Consider the following 20,802-nt stretch of genomic DNA (forward strand, 5'->3'; position numbering starts at 1 on the left):
TTTTTAAAATTTTGTGCAAATTTTCAGTCACTCAAAGATTATTTTAAACTGAAATAGATGTGTAGAATCTATAAGGCATCACTGACTCTGTCTTGGGAGAGGAGAGCAAAAGGATTCAGCTTTTCAACTTAGCAAAATGGAGGCCAAGATGATTATCAGCTTTCTCTCAAGGAAGGAGATACCAGGGCTATTTAAAATAAAGGATAATCCTGTTGTCCATATAGGAAAGGGCATAATCTGGTTTTGAGTGTATTTGGGCTGGAAACTAAGGGGAGCTTTTTATCGATGGGAGGCATAAGGGTCTGGAAGGTGCTTCCATTGCGGGAGCTTTGGTGGAAAAGAGAAACAGTTTTGAGATTGACCTTGATCAATAGATGGTAGGGATTTTATCCTTGTATAGTAGAGACAGCTGTGATGAGCCTTTCGATCCTCTGTGCCTTCTGTCTTTTGTCTCTCTGACACTGCAGAGGTCTCTAACACTGCTGCACACTGCAGCATTTCTGTAAGAGTACAGGATATGATGAACCCTACTTTGGAAATGAAATGTTGCCTTTAAATAACTTTTGGAAAACATAAATTTAAAGCCTGAAAGACAAGAGGCTTGTTTATGTGAGAGTTAAACTTTGATGGGAATTCATCTCTATTTGAAAGTTAAAAATTACTAGTTCATTTCGTTGTTGGTTTCTTCATTTACGGTCGTCTTACACACAGCTTGCAGTTGTGGCTGGAGCAACATTTTCTCTCTTAGCCGCAATGATTATGAGACCCATAAAAGTTACTAATGCATGTTATGGCTGACTGAAGAATCACGGAAAGCCATTTACTCTCTTTCTTGATACCCCTACACACATTTTCATAGATATGCTGAAGATGAGGTAATACTTTGATCTTCATAATTATGATTGTTCTTTTATTGGTAGCTCTCTAATTATCTGCACGTCAGAACCAGTTGCTTTGCATATGTTATTGAGACTGAGTCATCATTATTAAAAAATAATAATTATTTTCTCACAGGGTGTGATTCCTTAGTCATATTTTCCTCATTAGATTGTTGAAATGCACCTTTATTCTTCCCTATGAGATGTTTATTGCTGATTGGCCTTAATGCCAGAGGTGTTGATTTTATATCTCCTTCTCAGCATTGTTGCATCATAACATCTGACCCAACAATTTCAAACATTTCCCAATGCTGTAATTTCATGCCATCAACAGAAGCCTTTTCTCTGTCTCTCTGTCCCTCTCTTCTTTTTTTTGAATAGCTGATCTAACTATGCTTACTGCTGTAAGTGTATCACAAATACTTAAGCTTTAGACTTTCTATTCTGTAACTCACGGTTATTTCCATGTCTCCTATGCATTTTTGGTCCACCATCCTGTGGACACAGCTCTTTGGCCTGAGGTGGCTGTTGTGAGTCAATCTGGACATACCAATTTACTTCACAAGCCAAAAGAGCCAGGTCTCTTAAGGTGCCATTAACAGTCATAATCCTTGCGATGACAGAAAAAGGTCAGACTTCTTCTGTTGTAGAGGCTATAGAGGCTCCTCAGCCATTTGAAGAGACTGTTAGAGCTTTGAAATCATATCTTCCCCTGGAAGACTTTTTGCTCATAATGCACCTTATGAACCTCTGTAAATCAGAGAAGTTTATTTGAAGTAACAGTGTTATGAAGCCTTTCCAAGCGCTGTTTACTCACTGGTGAAATTGGATGCAGAGCTACAAAGAGATACTCTGAATTGGCAAAAGAACCAAAAGTAGTCAGTTGTTTTCCCAGAAGCTATGATGCCATTACTGGATATATGTCTTTAGTCACCCAAGAGGGCGAGGACAACCTCAAAAACAATTACTGGTAATTAATTGTTCTACAACAAATGAGTCAACTGTGGTCTTGGTAAGAAGAGTGCTACTCCCATGAGTTTCGTCAGGAACTCCATCTGTGCATTCCTCATCCGTCGCCCACCGCTCTTCAGCATCACTCACCTGTGCATTTCTTCAGTTTGCTCAGAGACGAACGATTTCCATAGCCCCAGATTCTGTTCTTATTTTTCTCTTATGTGACTCCCTGGGATGGACCCTTATACCTTGCACATGTGTAGACCTACAGAAAAGCCTCTTAAATGTGAGCTACTTTAATTCTACAGTCTATCTAAATTGTTATTCAGTAGTCCTTCCTGCCACTGAAAAAGGAAAAGTTTAAAAGTAATTCCCAAGAGAAATTAAGCTCTTCCAGTATAGCAATCCTTTCCTGTTCTCTTTCTCTCTACCTGCTACAATACGCTGTTACTATCAATGACGTTAACTAATTGAGTTCTAAATTCCTCCCTGCCAAAGCCCTTTTTTTTCTTTCCTTTTCAGAACAATAAGCAACTGTATCGCTTTTTCTAAGAACCATGGATGAAGTGAAGTGAGTGCCAGGAGCAGACAGTGATATCAAGATACCTGATTTCTAGAGCATCTGCCAGCCTTAGATGGAGGCAGTGAGGCATGTTGTGCCTTTGGCATGTTCCATGCCTTTTCCCCAGGACAGCCCTTGCCCCATACTTAGATGGAGGTTGATGATATGCAAAAGGCATTGTACTTTCAGCAGCAGGAGGACTCCACCAGTGATCTAATGCTGCTGCAGTGACTGGCAGTTCTGCAGTGCGTCCACTGCTTTCAGTCTGAAGATTTTGTGTAGCTTTGGTTTTGCAGATTTAACTTAAGACTCTTCATAGTGCGGCCTATTTCACAAAGACCTTACACTCTTACAAATTAGTTCAGAAATGGGGAAAGACATACTGCAGCTCTGGTGTTCCCTTGAGTTCTCTGGATGTGGAAGACTATTTTTGATCATTCTGATGCTTCTCTGTGCTTCTGGAAGATTAGAAGGAAGCTAAATAACCTTTCAGTACTTATTTATATACACTAACTGTAGTTCAAATTTCCATAATCCTGCCTCAAAAAAGATGTCTTCTTAAGCTCTTTTGGCTATGTTAAGTACAGCTGAGACGTGAATGAATTCTGGCAGCCTTTGGAGATGAAAGTCATGTTTGCATTTGCTTTACATCAATTTCTATACTGTTAAAACCTGAAATGATCCTTTTTTTCTTTGGAGGAGGGCTTTTGTTCATACAAATTCCTGATGCTGGACTGAAAAAAGTCAGTTTGGAAACCCAGTTTTTCAACATGAATAGAAAGTATCTCTTCTTTGTGGATACTTACTGCAGACTGCAATTACAGTATTGGGATGGCAGAGCCAAGCCACATGATTACTGAAAGAAGACCTAACCTAAATAATACTCTTGTAAGTTGTTTATGATGAGAAAACCTTTCATTTCATTACCCTACAGAACACCCTCAGTCTTAAATGAAACAGCAAATACTAGAGCCCAGATTTGATAAGTGGAGAAGGGAACAACAGGCACTTAGAATTGAATGAAACCTGGCTGATTTTGTGCATCTGATGCACACAGTCATAGATTGGAAAGGGGCTTCGCTGTCATCTTCGGAAAGCAAAAATGTGTAAAATAGCTGTTCTAATTTAGTATTGCCCTCTCATCTCCAATTTTATTGCATATTTTGTCTTCTTAAGCAGAAAATAAGGTATAGAAAATACTTTCTGTGGATGAAATGTGTCTCTTGTTCCTCTTAAGGCATAGTATCAGCCAATTGAGTGTGACCATCTGACAAAAATTGGGTTCTTGGTATTATGTTGGTATTTAAATTGAAATTTCTATCATAAAACATAGGAATGTTTTCGGTCTGTGACACTGAAGGAAACAGGCCCATTGCCTTGTTGACTGTATTTTCTAACAAAAGTTAGCAATATGTAATTCTCTGCGTAGTCAAAGGTGTAGAAATACTTGATGTCAGGAAACCCCTACGTACTGGAACAACCTATACTGAGTCACACCTTCCCACAGGAACTCTGGCTATGATGAGCTGAGTAAAGCCCAAGATTAATGGACTCAGGTGAGTCATAGTAGTGGCATTGAACACAGTTTAGTACATTAACAGTTAATTAAATAATCTTCAGAGAGTTACCCATCATTGGCATTTTCTTTCTCCTTTCACTCACATCATTCAGAGTGTCTTCAGTAAAAAGCAGTAAGGCAAGGGGCCAGAAAGCAATCCATTAGTGGCCGTTAGAAAACAAAACAGTAAATGGTTTGTAATTTCACAGGAAGGAGAAAAATTGTGTCAAGATTTCTGCTTTCAACCTTATATCTCTTGCTTTTGAGCAGAGAGTTCTGACAGTCTCACCTGACTGACAGTTCCCATAGGCAGAGCTTGGAAGGTGTCACCCTTCGTACAGCTTTCATACAGCCATGCTCAGAATTAGTGACATTTCCTTTTACTCAGTGATATTATCTCGTCATGGTGTCCATTTGCTTAGTACAAAATAGCTTGTCCTGAGACTACGTTACAAAGTATGATAGGACAACCTGTATTTGATTGGTTAGCTTGATACATGCCTGTTCAAAATTTGTTAAATTAAATTTCTCAGACACACTGTTTTTATTTGCATTGCAGAAGTAAAGTTTTATTAGAGGCAGTGTTAGCAGCAGAATTTAAGCCCTTAAACAAAGAACCAGTTGACAAAGGTAGGTTAAGTAAGACAAGCATTGCAGAATGGCAGAAGGGGTGATGAGGTGGGTGGCCAGGCGCTCCTTCCAAATTGTTCCAGCTGCATCAGCTGTGCTGCAGAAGTGCTTGGTTCAGTCTCTCGTTGTCCATGTTCAATGCCTCTTAGTTGGAGGATGCCAGCATCACTGCTATTGCTCTAGCACACTCTTGACTGTCCTGGGTAAAGACAGAGCAAATCATTGCCTTAAGGGGAAATCTGATCTTTCCTGCTGAACTGAATTCTTTCACCTAACATGCTGTGTTAGCAAGAGAAGCTCAGAGGCTCCAAGCCCAGCAATACCCTAGGCACTTCCTCAGAACTGTATTTTTTTTTATTCCAATGACCAAAAAAGCATATCCCATCCTGTAAAGTTTATAATCTGTGTTTTATATTTAGATAGAGGGAAGGCAAGACTTACTGTATTTTAACCCCTGATTGCTCTGTGACAGATCAATGAGGTTCTCTCAGTCCTGGGCTACTGGACCTGGGAATCTTGCCCAGCCCAAAAGACAAAACTTTTTTCTGACAAAATATATTGTAGTCATTGGGGTAGATGTAACCCACTAATAAACATATCCTTACAAAGCGTTGTCTTACCTGTCACGTCACCACACTGGGAGTGAGAGTAGGAAACAGAATATGAATGGGAGGATTTTCCACCTCCTTGGAAAGCTCCTTGGGAGGCACTGTGAAAGGAGAGTAATTAATTCACCAAAACGCCCCTAACCACTGGACAGTCAGTCAAAAAAGATGTTGATGTAGCTCCATAGACAAGAAGTCTATATTAGCAATTAAATACACAAGGATTTCTTTTTGTTCCCTTGCTATAATATGGAATACGTACACAATGTCTTGCTGTCCCTCCTGCAGCAGTGCCCGGTACTGAGCAATCTCCTGTTCCAGGCGGGTCTTGATGCCCAGGAGCATCTTGTACTCCTGGTTCTGACTCTCCATCTCACAGCGGATGCTGGCCAGCTCCTCCTCTACAGAGTTAATCTGCCCTTGGATTTGTTGCAGCAGGCAGCCATAGCGAGATTCGGTTTCTGCCAAGGAGTTTTCCAGAGAGTTTTTCTGGAAGTGGAAATGCAGGAGTTTAGGACCAGAGCTCCACCCGTCCCTGCCCATTCCGAGGAGGGAAGGGCCCTCAGCGATCCTGCCCCACGTACCGTGCTGAGCTGCGCCTGCAGTTCGATCTCCAGGTTCTGCATTTCGCGTCTCAGTTCAGTGAGCTGGTGGCTGCTTGTCTGGATGTCCTGGCTGCTAGAAGTGACCTGCCGATTGACTTCTTCAATCTGCAGGAATCAAACCCCAAACACACTTTCTGAGTGAGAAAATCCCCGCAGGGAGCGGATTTGCTGACTGAGAACTGAGATAGCCAGGGAGCCTCTCCCTTTCATCCTGTCCTCGTCGAGGACAGCTTAGTCATCGCTCCGTAGATCCTGACGTTCCACCCAGCTTTGCACACCAGACCTGGCCTGCTCCCCCTCTGCCAGTGCAGTCTTTCCCCAGCAGCTTTTTCCTTCCCCTTCCCCCAGCTGTGCGAGTGAGGTGCGGGTGAGCAGCCTCCTCCTTTTAGCCAAAGGCATTGCATGGCCGGTACCAGGGTGTCTGGGTTTTCCCACAGCAGGAGAGTCCACTTTGTGCATTGCTACATACCTTGACTTCATACCACTGCTCAACCTCTCTGCGGTTCTTCTCGATGATCTGCTCGTATTCGTTTCTCAGGTCGTTGAGTATCTTTGTCAAGTCTTCGCCAGGGGCAGCATTGACCTCCACGCTCACGTCGCCACCAGTCTGAGACTGCAGCTGCCTCATTTCCTGCAGAGTCCGAAGAGAGAAACGAAGAGCGCAGGTCATTTCTTGGGTTGGGGACAGTGGGCAAAGCAATATCAAGGTACAAAGGAATGACAATCACAGGACATAAGGCTGAAATGACTTGATAGGTAACTGTGGGAACCCTGAAGAATCAAAGGACTGTGTCTTGGCCATGCTATTTATCATTGGATCGTACCTCCTCATGGTTTCTCTTAAGAGCAATCAGCTCATCCTTCAAGACTCTAGCTCGGATTCCAGTGAAGATCTAACCAGAGTCAGGTCATCCAGGATATTTCTCAAGCCATTAATATCAGCCTCCACAGTCTGACGGATGACCAGCTCATTCTCATACCTGTACCACAGACAAGAGAGACAGAGAAATGAGGAAATGAGATGAGACAGTCAATAGCACACATCTTTCAAGGTCAGTATTCCACTAAAACGTGAAGACTTAGTAACACCACTGGGGGCAGTGCTGCCGTGTCTCCTGAGATTATGAGTGGGATTTGAAAGACATGTAGGGTTCACAGAGAGGTACTCACTTCATTCGGAAGTCATCAGCAGTCATCTTGCTGTTATCGATGTCCAGAATCAGTTTGTTATTGTCCACAGTGGCAGAAATGATCTGAAAAAGGAGAAGTTGGAGAGGAGTCTTTCTGTGTTCTAGACATCCAGGACAAGAAGAAAGAAGACCCAAAGCTTTGGTAGAGCGTTGTTGTGGGTCTTGGAATTGTTTGCTGCAGTAATGCAGGGGCCATATGAGAGGGTAATGCTCCAAAAGTTTCCTTTTCAAGGAAACTCAGGCTATGACAGACCATCCTCCCAAATCCCTACTCTCTGCTGCTCTTTCTCAAGTTAGAGAGAGTTCTCATGTGTCCCCAGGAACGTATTCAGCCCTTTTCCTGCAACGTGCTTCTTCACGGTCTGTTTACTCTATTTTTTTGGTACCGATGTAAGCCGATTGTAAGGGAAGGCCTTGGTCCTTCCAGCTGGTATAAGTAGGAGTGTGCAGAGACAAAGGGAGTCCGGATCTTGCAGTCCAGGTGCTTTGGCTTTGCGCTCCATCCAGCTGGACTGGGTGGGAGCAGCGGGAAGGACTGGAAACCACACATGGCTGGTGTGGAGCCACCTGTACAACGTGGGATTTCAGCTACGTGCGCCAGCATGTTTGGGCCTGGTGGAGCACTCCTTGATGCCTCGGGCTGTGCCCCCAGAGCACATCCCTTTCGCTTGTGGGGTGGTGTGGGGGTTTGCTTACCCAAGAGGTGGGAGGCGCAGCTCGGCGGGTTTCTGCCTGCGGTACCACCAGCAAGGCTGTCCAGTAGCTCCCTCCCCCCCTTCAGAGCCAGTGCCAGTGCCAGAGGGAAGGAGGAAGTCCTTACAAAGGAGAACAGCGTGCGGGAGATGGAGCCCCGTTAGCCGGGGCTATCCTACCTGGTTCTGGAGTTGCTCGATGGTCTGGTAGTAGGAGCTGTAGTCCTTTGAAACGCTGGGAGCTTGTTTCCTGTACCACTCCCGGATGTGGTGCTCGAGCTGAGCATTTTCTTCCTCCAGCCTTCGCACTTTGTCCAGGTAAGCAGCCAGGCGGTCATTGAGGTTCTGCATGGTGACCTTCTCATTGCCGCTCAGAAGGATGTCCCCCCCAGCGCCAAAGCCTCCTGCAAAACCACCACCAAAGCCTCCTCCCAAGCCTCCACCAAAGCCACCAGCAAGGCTGCCAGCGCTCATGCCCCCTCCGTAGCCGATGCTGCACGCTCCCCCACCATAGCTTCCACCGCCTATCACGGAGGAGGCATATCGCCTGCAGGAGACGGAGGAACTCCTGCCGCTACCGCCACCGGAGATGCCTCCACCTCCACCGCTCCTGTAAGAGGTACTAGATGTTCTCTTGATGCTGCAGCTCATGGTGGAAGTAATCAGATATCCAGCCCCAAATGCAAAGCCCGCTGCACAGCTTGACAGAGAAAATCAAACTGCAGCCTTCTGTCCTCGCTGATGGCTATTTATACCTTGTTGGGTGGGTGTCACCTGTAAGGCAGTCCAGCTTCCCGTGAAGTTTGCCAGCCTTAGTGCTCATGCCAAAAGTGATGTGCTAAGGAAATTTTGTCTGAGGTAAGTAAAATGCATTACTATTCTGTTCAAGTATGTCTGTGTTGATTCACACAAAGCATGCACTATAATTTTATGTGGGTGGCTCTTGGTTGGATATTTTGTTGGATAATATAATATCTCATAGCTTCTATTAATCTGGCAATGTATCACTAGTAATAAGAGTTAATGAAGGCTCCGCCTTGGTTGTCTGTCTCCTTCAGTCATATGTGTGGTGAAATTCAGTATTTCAGCTTTTGTCTTCCTCCTGTGATCACAGACAATGATTCGTAAGACCGACAGCCTGCAAGGGACTCTTCATTCATTAATTAACTCAAAATTTACATTAGCTATTTAGAAATCTACTTTAATTTACTGAAATAAAGTATTAACTTATAAAACTGCATTCCCATGTCTGTTACAGAAGAGAACTTTACATTGAATCTTTTACTCTGTTGTCACTGTTTGTATTGAGGAAGGTCCTGCTGGTATTTAACTTTTTCTGAAAGCGCAGGATGGTGATTGCAGTCATTTTTCTTGTTGAAGAAAACTGGATGACGGTCACAAAAGTAGTATTTTGCAAGGGAAAACATATTAAATCTTTTCCTATCAAACAGCTATTAATTTTATTTTAGCTGTTTTAAATGGACTTAGAGGAAATTGAAAGGACAAATGTTTGTTATTTCATATTTTCATAATCATATTAAAAATAGCCATTTCTCAGAATATGTCCTTGAATTATATAATGCAGTAAAAAATAAGTTTGATGAAAAGATGCAGTGCCAAAGATTAGTTCTGAAAAAATATAACCATTATCTGAACTCGTTACAGTGAATTGTGTTTGCCAACCATGAAAGAATATCTTGCAACACAAAACACAGAGTAAGAAACAATTGTGTATTTTTTTCCGCTGCCTATGCAATATGGGGTGTTCAGTGAGTTGCTTTTTCCTTATTAATCAAGCTTCTATGAAACTGAGAAAAGCCTTGAACAGAAACACATTCTCGGGTTTCCAGCTGTGCATTAAATATTGGCACCATGGCTCCTACAGAAGATTCTTTTTCACACAAAGGGAGCTGGTGGAACCTGCTGTGAATTACCACCTCAAAATTAGCTTATCCACAGTGAGGGAGGGTGAATTCAACCTAGAAGTATTTTGGGAAGAGATTCCATATTACAGAAGAAGCAATAAACTCATTAAAATTAGCAAAAGAAGAGTGAGAAAGGATCGAGTCACCTTACACATGAAGGTACGCATCAGCAGAGGGGGCAGGATTGTTTGAATTTGAAGACAGTGTGCCTGTATGTGTCTGTCGTGGGGTGACCCTGGCTGGAGGCCGGGTGCCCACCAAAGCCACTCCATCACTCCCCTCCTCAGCTGGACAGGGGAGAGAAAATAGAACAAAAGGCTCGTGGGTCGAGATAAGGACAGGGAGATCACTCACCAATTACCATCACAGGCAAAACAGACTTGACTTGGGGAAATTAGTTTAATTTATTACCAATCAAATCAGAGTAGGATAAGGAGAAATAAACCCAAATCTTAAAAACACCTTCCCCCCACGCCTCCCTTCTTCCTGGGCTCAACTTTACTGCCGAGTTCTCTACCTCCTCCCCCTCAGCGGCGCAGGGGGAATGGGGGTTGCGGTCAGTTCATCACACGTTTCTGCCGCTCCTTCCTCCTCAGGGGAGGACTCCTCACACTCTTCCCCTGCTCCAGCGTGGGGTCCCTCCCACAGGAGACAGTCCTGCATGAACTTCTCCAACGTGAGTCCTTCCCACGGGCTGCAGTTCTTCACAAACTGCTCCAGCGTGGGTCCCTTCCACGGGTGCAGTCCTTCAGGAACAGACTGCTCCAGCGTGGGTCCCTTCCATGGGGTCACAAGTCCTGACAGCAAACCTGCTCCAGCCTGGGCTCCTCTCTCCATGGGTCCACAGGTCCTGCCAGGAGCCTGCTCCAGCGCGGGCTTCCCATGGGGTCACAGCCTCCTTCGGGCATCCCCCTGCTCCGGTGTGGGGTCCTCCACGGGCTGCAGGTGGATATCTGCTCCACCGTGGACCTCCATGGGCTGCAGGGGGACAGCCTGCCTCACCATGGTCTTCCCCACGGGCTGCAGGGGAATCTCTGCTCCAGCGCCTGGAGCACCTCCTCCCCCTCCTTCTTCACTGACCTTGGTGTCTGCAGAGCTGTTCCTCTCACATATTCTCGCTCCTCTCTCTGGCTGCAGTTGCGCACGTTTTTTTTTCCCTCTTCTTAAATCTGTTATCCCAGAGGCACTACCACCATTGCTGATGGGCTCGGCCTTGGCCAGCGGTGGGTCCATCTTGGAGCCGGCTGGCATTGGCTCTATCGGACATAGGGGAAGCTTCTAGCAGCTTCTCACAGAAGCCACCCCTGTAGCCCCTCCGCTACCAAAACCTTGCCATGCAAACCCAATACAGTGCCCCATGGATGTAAAAAGAGCTGGGTCTGAAGTCCTGAACAGGAGCACCTTTCGATTGTGCTTTGCTCTTGGCATGTAGCTGCTGCTGTTCACCTTCCTAAACACCCAGTGAAACAGCACTCCTACCTGCCTGTCTCCCAGAGCAGCACGGGCGCCAAAGGAAGCTGCTTACAAACAATATTCCTGCTCCCACCGTGCCTCTGCAAACCAACAGACAACTACTTGAAAATAGTACAGCTTCATCCTGGGTGAAGCCATTCTTCTAGAGTCTTCTGGTTTTGGACTTTTAATAGGTTTATAATTTTACAATAGGCTTTTGTATATCCATATATCTAATTTTCTTCTTTTATCATAAGAATTATATAGAAAGGCTTGTCAACAAAATATTGTTGAATTGGAAGGGGAGGGGTGTGAACTGTTACCACTAGAACATTATCTGCTATCTGTAGAAGTGCTTAGTTTTTAGAGGCTTAATATGCGATGAGTTATAAACTTGAGGTGCTGAATCCCAGAGCTTGAATTCAGCTGCCTAAAGGCATGTCCTTGTAGATACTGCCAGTGACATCCAAAGAACCTAGAGATGTTAGCTCTGACTCCAGAAGGAAAGGGACTTCAATATGCGGGAAATACTCCTTACGAGAGAAACAAAATTTTGAACTTAAAAAGTGAAACTGAATTACGAAAAATATCTACAAAATTATGACTTATCAACTCTTTGTCAACAAACTTTAATTAGAAACACCTTCATGTCAGTCGTGACTTTGCATACGGCTGTGTTTAGAGAGAATGCTGTCATATCCTTGATCATGTGCCTCCTTCTGAGGCTGAAACACTCTAGGATACTATCGAGTGCACATGCAGAAGTTTTGTCTATACCTTTTCCACCAGTCTCTGAATCTTTTCCAGCTCTATCATGTTATTTTCAAGACAGGGTCACCAAAGTTACAGCACTCAAAATGCAACCCAGGGTATCTATGTGCCCTAGACTGATACGGTGGAATTAATGATGTTCTTCATTTTGATCTTCTGTGTATTGAATGGAGAATCATCTCTGTGGCCATAACCTTCGAGGGGACATATCCCCACATTTCATAGTTCTCCATGGAAGAACCCAGCTGTATTCCATTCATCCAAACATTCTCACTGTCTAGATCCACAGGGTTTTCCTCAGTCTTTGTTCAAGATACAGTGAGATTCCTTATTCCTCTCTGATACTCTCTTTTAATTTCCTTAGCCACACCAGTGACTTTCTCCTGAAAATCCTTCTTTCCCTCTAACTGGATCTCTTACTAGGTGCTGTCTCCATTCTGCCTATTTTAACCCTTTCTGAACATCATCATACGGTGCGTAGCACTTAGTGCATGTTGGGCAGCAAGGTAATTATGAGACAGGAAAATAAATACTCTTTGAAGGTTAATTTAAAGTGTAGATTGACATCTGTGGAGGTAGTTGTAACATACAAGGTGCAAGAGGTAACAATATAGTACCCTCTAGAGGGCTCTGGCATAAGCACAGTTGATTACTTTGAAATAATCCACATACTATTTACTATGAACATCATATCTCTTTCTATATGATGTGTGTAGTCCAAATATCTAAAACAAAGAAATAGAGATCAGCATTACTAGAATCTCATTCTTCCTGTTGTGTGTCACTGGAAGTATTTGTGTAGCACAAAGTTTAACAAGTCTGCAAAGCCTAGTTCATGGAAGCACGATACCAACAAATACAGACTTCGGTTTGGTGTAGGTCAAGTATTTCTATTTCCCTGAACGGTTTCCAAGTGTTGAGAGAGTTTGCATGGCAATGTGACCTGTATTTCTGGAAATTAATTTTGCATCTATTCTCTTGATCCACACCCTTGTGCGTCGACCTGTTTTACCTCTAATCAATGGTGCTAGCTCCTCTTCCACAAAACCCGCATTTTCTTTGACTGTTTATTCACCACTAGAGGCCACCCCCTGAGCACACAGCCCTGCATCAGCAGTTAAGCCTGCAAGTTCATATACAAGTGAAATATACCCTTCACTTGTGCAGCCTCAGGGTCATTTTGGCCCCTCGTTTGCCTGGGATACTCTGCTAGCCTTTGCAGCTTGGACTGCTGTGTGCATTTTCTTAAAACTTAGCTTCACTATAGACATCCTGTCTTGGCCAGGGTTACGACAGAGCCTTCTGCAAACGGCTGTATGAGCTGAACCTGCCTCAGGGGAGAACTACGGGGAGACTCGCATGCTGGGCAGGCACTAGTATTTTACGTTCCTTTCCAGGTTTTCCACTGCTAGGTTTACTTGCAAGCTGCACAGCCTGTAATTGACTTCTGTTCTGTGTTGTCTAGGTGGTAGCTGTACAATGGAGTAAGATTTTCAAATTAGTCTGAGGAATTCAGATGCTAACTTCTCATTAAAATTAATAAAGCTGTGGTTTGTGATCTGCCTACTTTGGCAGCCCTCTCTCCTCCAAAATATCATTCAGAAATACCTGACATTCCTCAAACGTGCACAAGAGACTGCTTTGAAAGGCCTAGGACAAAACATTTCATTTCCTTTCCTCTCTGAATTTGTTAGTCTCCAGAAGGCAAAGTTTTTTTTTTTCAACTAAGTCTCTGGAAATTGATCTTATCCATGGGGGTGGGCTGCAATGAAACAAGCTACTGTTTGTTTCATGAACAAAGTTGTCCCAATCACTGCAGAAAGCTATACTATAATTTCTTTGAAATAATGACTATAAAAAAGCATATAAAAAAGCTGGACAGAAGCAAATGCAACTCCCAAAAGACAGCTAATAACAAGAGCGTGCTTTCTGATTATTTCTTTGTTGAGTTGCCCTGAGCTGTTGCAGCAGCCAAGCAATCAAATTTTTTGCGAACTGTAGTCAGGAATGTTTTTAAGTAATAGTTGGATGTCACTGAAAGAGTTTATGTTAATTTTCTTCACAGTACAGATCTTCCTATATCCAAAAGTAAACATCCCGGGTACTTTCACATGTACGTCATTTGTCACAGGTAGAAGGCAAATATTGCTGTTAGTATTAACATTTTATGGAGGAGAACTTTGTAAAGATCCTGTAAATTATATTTCCTTTTAACTTCTTTTTCTTGTCTGTTCAAAAACAGATCCCTAGTTTGTGCATTTCCAGTTTAAACCAATGTTAGTTAAGTTTTTGGGCATCACAAATTGAAACATTCCTTTCATTTTACAATCATGGTTCTGTAATCATTCATGTTTCTTTGTGTCAGGCCTGGGTGGGCACTCATGTGATGCCAACTTTATTAGCATTCATATAGTGCCGAGATTCTGCAGTCCGTTCTGGGCTGATACTCAACTGCTATTGAATCTTAGAGCTCAGCTCCACAAGAGTATCTGGCACATTATTAAAAAACGAAGGCACAGCCCAGGATGCTCCAAGATTATGATCTGCCCTGAATGCTCAGAAATTGTGCTTTAACTCTAAATTTCATTATCAACTATTGTAATGTATCATCAGCTTTTCTACCTGGAGGCATGTGTTGGCATGGCTTTGTATTTTCTTTTTAAGTGTTTATGCCTACAGAATGGAAGAAAACCGACACACAGATTCTGGTTGCATCAGACAGAAATGAAGTTTTATTAGCGACATTTTCCTGATACAGAACAACCCAAGTAACAAACAGGTTGAATCTGTAAAGCAAGTAGCTCTGGTGCCAATGATTGAAGCCACAAAGCATTCCAGGCAGCAGAAGCGCATAGCATGCATGGCAGGTGGGCACGTGGCCCATCTGAGTAGCTCTGATGGGCCTTTTTGGATAGACGGCATCAGCAACGTTGAGGAACTGTTAAGAGCATCTGTCTTTCCTCGGGAGCGCGGGGAATGTAGAGGATTTGGGCCAATTTCTGTTTGAAAGGTCTTGCACTGTAGGATCCTCAATGAATATTCTTAGTCAAAAGATTTTCTTCCATACCCTGTTTAGAAATAAAGAAAGCATTAATTCCTTCAGTACTGGCACTGAATCTCTGAGGCAGCACTATCTGCCAGACAGAAAAGAAGCTTGATTATGTGATAGGTGACCATAAGCATTCCAAAAGCATAAAGGAAAACTTCAGCATGGTACAAAAGCAGCGGCATTTATGAGGTTCTGCAAAGAATGAGAGAGATTAAGAAAAACAGCTGGGGTTTTAACTAAATGATTAGCTGATGTCACCCACAAAATTAAATAGAAATTGAATGTGTGTTTCTTAAGCAGAGTTGATCCTTTGCACACAAATAGGAAAGAATTTTTAATAAAAGTGAATCTAACGCTTTCCAGAAATTTTAGTTTATCCTCAGTACTGTTTACCTCTGGAAGAGTATGTTGATACAGTGTATAAATTAGTAAGGATGGGACTGAGAGAACAGCGTGCCCACACAACAGTTCTCACCTTGGCTTTCACCACCACCAGTCCTGCAGGACTGAGACTGGGAAGATGAAGAGTAGGAGTGGGAACTGCTGATGCCTCCTGAGGTCCTTCCTCCTCCTCCACTTCCTCCTCCTCCAACAATACTACTGCCTCCACTGCTGCTTCCCCCTCCTATTCCTCCACTTCCTCCTCCCATTCCTCCTCCGCAACTTCCTCCTCCCATTCCTCCTCCCATTCCTCCTCCCATTCCGCTGCTGGAGGAAATGCCACCACCTCCATATCCACCACTCATGCCACCACCTCCTCCTCCTCTTCCTCCTCCAGAAGAATAGCCACCACCTCCCATTCTACCACCTCCCATGCCTCCTCCCATTCCTCCTCCCATTCCTCCTCCCGTTCCTCCTCCTGTTCCTCCTGCTGGGATTCTGCAAAGAGAGAGAAAGAAGGAGAAAAAAAGTTAATCAAATGCATTTTTCATCTCAGAAGGAAATCTATCTACAGATACTGCATGGAAGCCTGCACTTCTCTTGTCTGTACTTCTCCATTCTAGAACCTAGCACAGATCAGCAAGATAACTGATGCAGTGCCAAAAGTCATCCTCTCTTTCGATTTCAGCTTGAATGCAAGAGTTTTTGCTTTTCCCACATTCTGCTCAGGTATTTCTTGCAAGATTTAGCATTGCTGCTTTATCAGTGTATGGTGTCACTGCACTCCAAATTGGAAACGTAGAAAATGAAACTTTAGCTGTTCTTTCAGGCGCCACTTACAAGCAGAAGCAGGCTCACTGCATAAGGGAAACCGAAGTAGCTTGAACTTTCAGAGAATTGCACGCTGAGACTTTTATGAAGGTTTGGAAAACTAGGGTCATTTTCCTGCTTACAGTCTTTTCCAAGGTGACTTCTGTCTGTTCAGTTCCTGGCCTTTTCTGGAGCCAGGGTAAAGGTAAGGCTCTGTACATGGGTTTCCCTGTCCAGCCCCAAATCAGTAGTTCAGAATTTCTGCATTAATTTTTCTTGACATGATTTATATTCTGAACAGGTTTGCCAAGAAATGTATAGTACCTCAAACCTGGGAGGCGATTGGTCAAGGTAGCTGAATTAGCCTCATTTCAGTACAAAATCTGTTTTCCAAATCTAGACTGTTAATTTCCTGTCTTTGTGACTAATCTAGCAACCCTGGGTTTCACACAATGCAGTGTTCTTTTGTCAGTTTACATACACAAGGTCTTGCTGCCCTTCCTCAAGCAGTGCCCGGTACTGAGCAATCTCCTGTTCCAGGCGGGTCTTGATGCCCAGGAGCATCTTGTACTCTTCATTCTGACTCTCCATCTCACAGCGGATGCTGGCCAGCTCCTCCTCCAAGGGGCCGATCATACCCTGGATCTGCTGCAGCTGCATGTTATAGCGACGTTCTGTGTCTTCCAAGTTGGATTGCAAAGAGTCTATCTGCAAATGGAAAACAAAATACAGTGTTTATGGGAATGTGGCAAGTTTAACTCATTTTTATGGAAAAACTGGAGATCTTCACAAACCAGAAAAAGCCATACCTTTGAAGAGAAGTAATCCAGTATCCCATTCTCTACAGATGGAGTACTTTCTAGGTGTAACTATTCTTTCATTCTAGTGACACATACAGCCTGTGTCACAGGTGAAGCAGAAGCAAATACCTTTACTTACCATGCTGATTTGCGACTGCAGCTCAATTTCCAGGCTTTGATATTCACGTCTCAGCTCAGAGATCTGTTGGTTGCTTGATTGTATCTCCTGGCCGCTTGAGTGGACTTGTTGATTAACTTCTTCCATCTGAAAAATTCACATACAAAATTGCAGCATTTTTGATAATAAGAAAACATTGTCAGTTTATCATAAAAGCATTGAGAAAGCAATTAATAAGAATGAAGAAAGATGTAATGTAGACTGACATATGTATTTCCCACGTGCCACTCTGCTAACTCACTCTGTGTAATTCACCTTGCTACTGGAACACAGATTCTGCATGCTTTACCACATAACCTTAATACTCTAGAACTGACCTGTTACAGTAAACTGCTTAAAGTCATTTAAAGTTAATGTCCCTTAAATAATATGTGATAAGTTGCCTCTCCTCTGCTGGATGTAAATAGCTCCAGTTCTTTGTGAAAGATTTAGTAACCGAAAAAACCCTGTGCTTTACCTTGGTTTCATACCAGCTTTCCACCTCTCTCCGGTTGTTCTCAATAAGCCGTTCGTATTCGCAACGCATTTCATTTAATTTTTCCATCAAATTAATGCCAGGAGTAGCATTGACCTCCACATTGACATCACCACCAGATTGTGTTTGCAGTCCTTTCATTTCCTGAAAAAAAAAAAACCAAAACCCACCAGGTTCTCAGAGGGCGAAGGTAAGGAGAAATGTCATCGTTTCGAATAAAGAAAAAGAAAGAGACACAAATCCTCACACAGCCGTATCGTTCCTGCAAAGGGGGCCTCATCTGCCCTTGTCATGAAAGGGAACAATTCTGCCATTCCTAAGGCAAACTCTACAGCTAACAATAGCCAGGCACCGCATATACGTTGACCCTGACATTTTCTCCTCAGGGTCATAAGGAATTCTATGCAGCGTGCTCTTTGTGAAAATTCTTTTATGTATTTTTCTTCTCAATGGGAAATATCATTGCAGATAGTATAAATATTTTCTTTTGACTCCTCCACATATTCTATCCAATTTTCCTTCCATGAGTTCAGCAACAAAATTGTACTTTGTACTGAAAGCCATTCATTTCCCTGGTCTTATTTTGCCACATGTTGACCTAGGTGTCTTATTACATCAGTTGCGGGCGGCTATGGATGCTACATACTCCTGAAAATCAAAGCCAGATTGTGTCAAGTTGGATGATCAAAGCCAGCGGCCAAAATCTGGTTACTGCTAGTGCAAGAAATCCACAGGAAATTCTCCGAGTGTTGAGTTTTTATTTTATTTTGAGTTATTATTTTGAAGTGTGGCGAAACTTACCTCTTCATGGTTCTTCTTAAGATAGATCAATTCCTCTTTTAGGGATTCAAACTGTGTCTCCAAGTCAGATCTGGCTAGAGTCAGTTGATCCAAAAGTGGACGTAATCCATTAATATCACTTGCCACACTCTGGTGGAGAGTATATTCAGTTTCATACCTAAACAACAGACAAGAAAGATAGTAAAAGTGCTGCCAGACCTCTTTGTTTGTTATCTTGATTATGAACAGTTCCCATCAGTACATCTTTGGTCTTTAATCCCATTGCTCAATTCTTAAAAGAAAGGACCTAATTATCTTTCCATCTCCAATAGGTTTGTTTGATTTCAGTAGAATTTCTCTCTATGAGATTTATATGATGAGGATTATGCTTATAAATCCACATGCAAGGATGGAGGAACTTAGAATGTAGTCCTTTAAATGGCACTCTTCAATAACTTGCCTGGAGAAAAATAATAATGAAAAACTAAAAAAATAATTCTCAGAATGCTTTTCCCAACAATTATATATTCTGTCATTGGAGCCAAGAGGCTATAGCGTCTACAAAGATTAATTGGCAATATGAACCTATGGCGGGTAAAGGGAGGCAAGTTGGAATGAGACAGTAAGAGAAAGACTCACTTCAATCTGAAGTCATCCACAGTCATTCGGGTGTTGTCAATGTCAAGAAGGATCTTGTTAAGGTCCACATTTGCACCAACAATCTGAAAGGAGAGGGCAGATGTTATTCGGTCAGTCATCTTTTCAGTCTGACACACAGATGGAGGGAAGAAATACCTGTGCAGAAACGCATTTCAGAATATCTTTATGGTAATGTCAAGCCTGACTAGTGCTGCAGGAGCTATGTATAGAGAGAAGAGTTTATTGCTTCCAGTTAAAAGAAAGTGCCTTTGCTGTCAATTTTGGTTTACAAATATCCGTTAAAAATACCTTGTTGGAAAGAAAAACTACATAAACTCCTCATATTAAAAAAACAGTGGGAAAACATAATTACCATTGCATTTGGCAACAACCATATTCATGTAGGAGGTATGGCACTATGAAATGGCTGAGGGCTAGAATTAGACTAAATGCACATGTTGGCTCGTCCTGTATATTCACAAAAAGATGCAATTAATAGGGCCACTAGTAGCACAACATAAGCAAGCAATAATTATTTCTCCTGTTTGACAGAGTGAGGAACAAACAAGCAAGAGCACAGCGTCGAAGTGAGCACTGGGCAGGCCCCGTAATGGGTGCACTAGTAATGATCTGCCGTTCCACCAAATAATGCTACCTGCACCAAACACAAGTGTGCCAGAATACGCATATCACCCACAGCAGAGAAAAACTGGTAGTCAGGCTTTGTCGCCACACCAGTCTGCTTCCTGGCTAAAACAAAGGAGGGAATATACTGCCCCAAATAGGGGTATTGTGCTGCAGGAGGCAAGTGCTGTTCTAATGAGAATCTGTTCAAAGTTAGTCAAATTACATCATACCTGGTTTTGCAGTTCTTCAATTGTTCTGTAATATTGGCTGTAGTCCCTGGTAGAAGTGGGACCGTGATTTTTATACCACTCCCTGATCAGTTGTTCAAGTTGAGTATTTTCGTCCTCCAAGCGTCGCACTTTATCCAAGTAAGAAGCCAGGCGATCATTAAGGTTCTGCATGGTCAACTTTTCATTTGTGGAGAGCAAGCCGCCATCTTCACCAAACCCCACTCCACCAAAACTACCTCCACCATAGCTACCACCACCAAAGCCGCCACCACCAAAGCCACCACCACCAAAGCCACCACTACCCCCGAAGCCACTAAATCCACCTCCACTATATCCACCACCGCCAAAACTACCTCCACCGAGGCCAGATCCATAACCACCTCCCATTCCCCCAAAACCACCCCCACCTGATCCGAATCCTCCTCCCATACTTCCACAGCCCATTCCTCCTCCGTAACTACCACCACTCATTCTCCCACCATAGCTACTGCGGCTAATCCTTCCGCAACTGCCACTGCTAAAGCCCCCTCCATAGTTGCTCCTGGAAACTCCTCCACCAAAGCTTCTCCCAGAAAAGCCTCCACTTCCTCCAGAAGAGGTGTATTTTCTAGTGGACACTGAGGAGTATCCACCAGATTTACGTATTCCACAGCTGCTACCCCCTCCACCACCGCCACCGCTATATCCTCCACCGCCACCACTACCACCACCTCCACTGCTAATTCTAGTGGTACTAGTCGAAGACTTAGTGCCACAGCTCATAGTGACAGCAGGTAAGAGTCTAACCACAATCCCAAATTTAGGTGCACAGCCTGATAAGATTCAGGACTGCAAATTTTCGTCCCCAGCTCTCTCTATTTATACTTTTGACAGTGGGTGTCACCATCAGGGTGTTTCCTTCTCCCAGGGCATTTACCAACCTGGTTGTTTGTGCCAAGAATAATTTGCTGAACAATATTTTTGTGCTGATATCTCAGGCAATCTAGCCCATTGCTGGGTTTATGGTGTTTG

The 20,802-nt window shown here is 43.4% G+C and overlaps 2 protein-coding genes across 2 annotated transcripts; both read right to left on the reverse strand.

The window, feature by feature from the left end:
• Positions 1–4,761: 4,761 nt before the first annotated feature.
• Positions 4,762–8,325, reverse strand: LOC127026513 (keratin, type I cytoskeletal 15-like). Its single transcript, XM_050911816.1, is given in 9 exon segments — positions 4,762–4,781; positions 5,203–5,291; positions 5,450–5,676; positions 5,772–5,897; positions 6,262–6,423; positions 6,617–6,660; positions 6,663–6,772; positions 6,963–7,045; positions 7,855–8,325. Coding segments are annotated over 9 exon segments (1,332 nt in total).
• Positions 8,326–14,713: 6,388 nt separating this feature from the next.
• Positions 14,714–20,553, reverse strand: LOC127026512 (keratin, type I cytoskeletal 10-like). Its single transcript, XM_050911815.1, has 8 exons — positions 19,792–20,553; positions 18,935–19,017; positions 18,317–18,473; positions 17,498–17,659; positions 17,002–17,127; positions 16,544–16,770; positions 15,347–15,750; positions 14,714–14,890 (listed from the first exon to the last, which is right to left on the reverse strand). Exons 1-8 carry the CDS (start codon positions 20,551–20,553, stop codon positions 14,865–14,867), a joined length of 1,947 nt encoding a protein of 648 aa, XP_050767772.1. The 3' UTR covers positions 14,714–14,864.
• Positions 20,554–20,802: the final 249 nt, after the last annotated feature.

This window comes from Gymnogyps californianus, chromosome 28 (genome assembly GCF_018139145.2).
Source record: "Gymnogyps californianus isolate 813 chromosome 28, ASM1813914v2, whole genome shotgun sequence".
Classification (NCBI taxonomy): domain Eukaryota; kingdom Metazoa; phylum Chordata; class Aves; order Accipitriformes; family Cathartidae; genus Gymnogyps; species Gymnogyps californianus.

Excerpts from the sequence above, each read along its gene's own strand:
- LOC127026512 (XM_050911815.1), bottom strand. The coding sequence starts at position 20,553 with ATGAGCTGTGGCACTAAGTCTTCGACTAGTACCACTAGAATTAGCAGT. Across the intron at positions 16,771-17,001 it reads TGCAGTCGCAAATCAGCATG|ATAGACTCTTTGCAATCCAA; the intron begins GTAAGTAAAGGT and ends TTCCATTTGCAG. Across the intron at positions 14,891-15,346 it reads TGGTGGTGGTGAAAGCCAAG|GGTATGGAAGAAAATCTTTT; the intron begins GTGAGAACTGTT and ends ATTTCTAAACAG.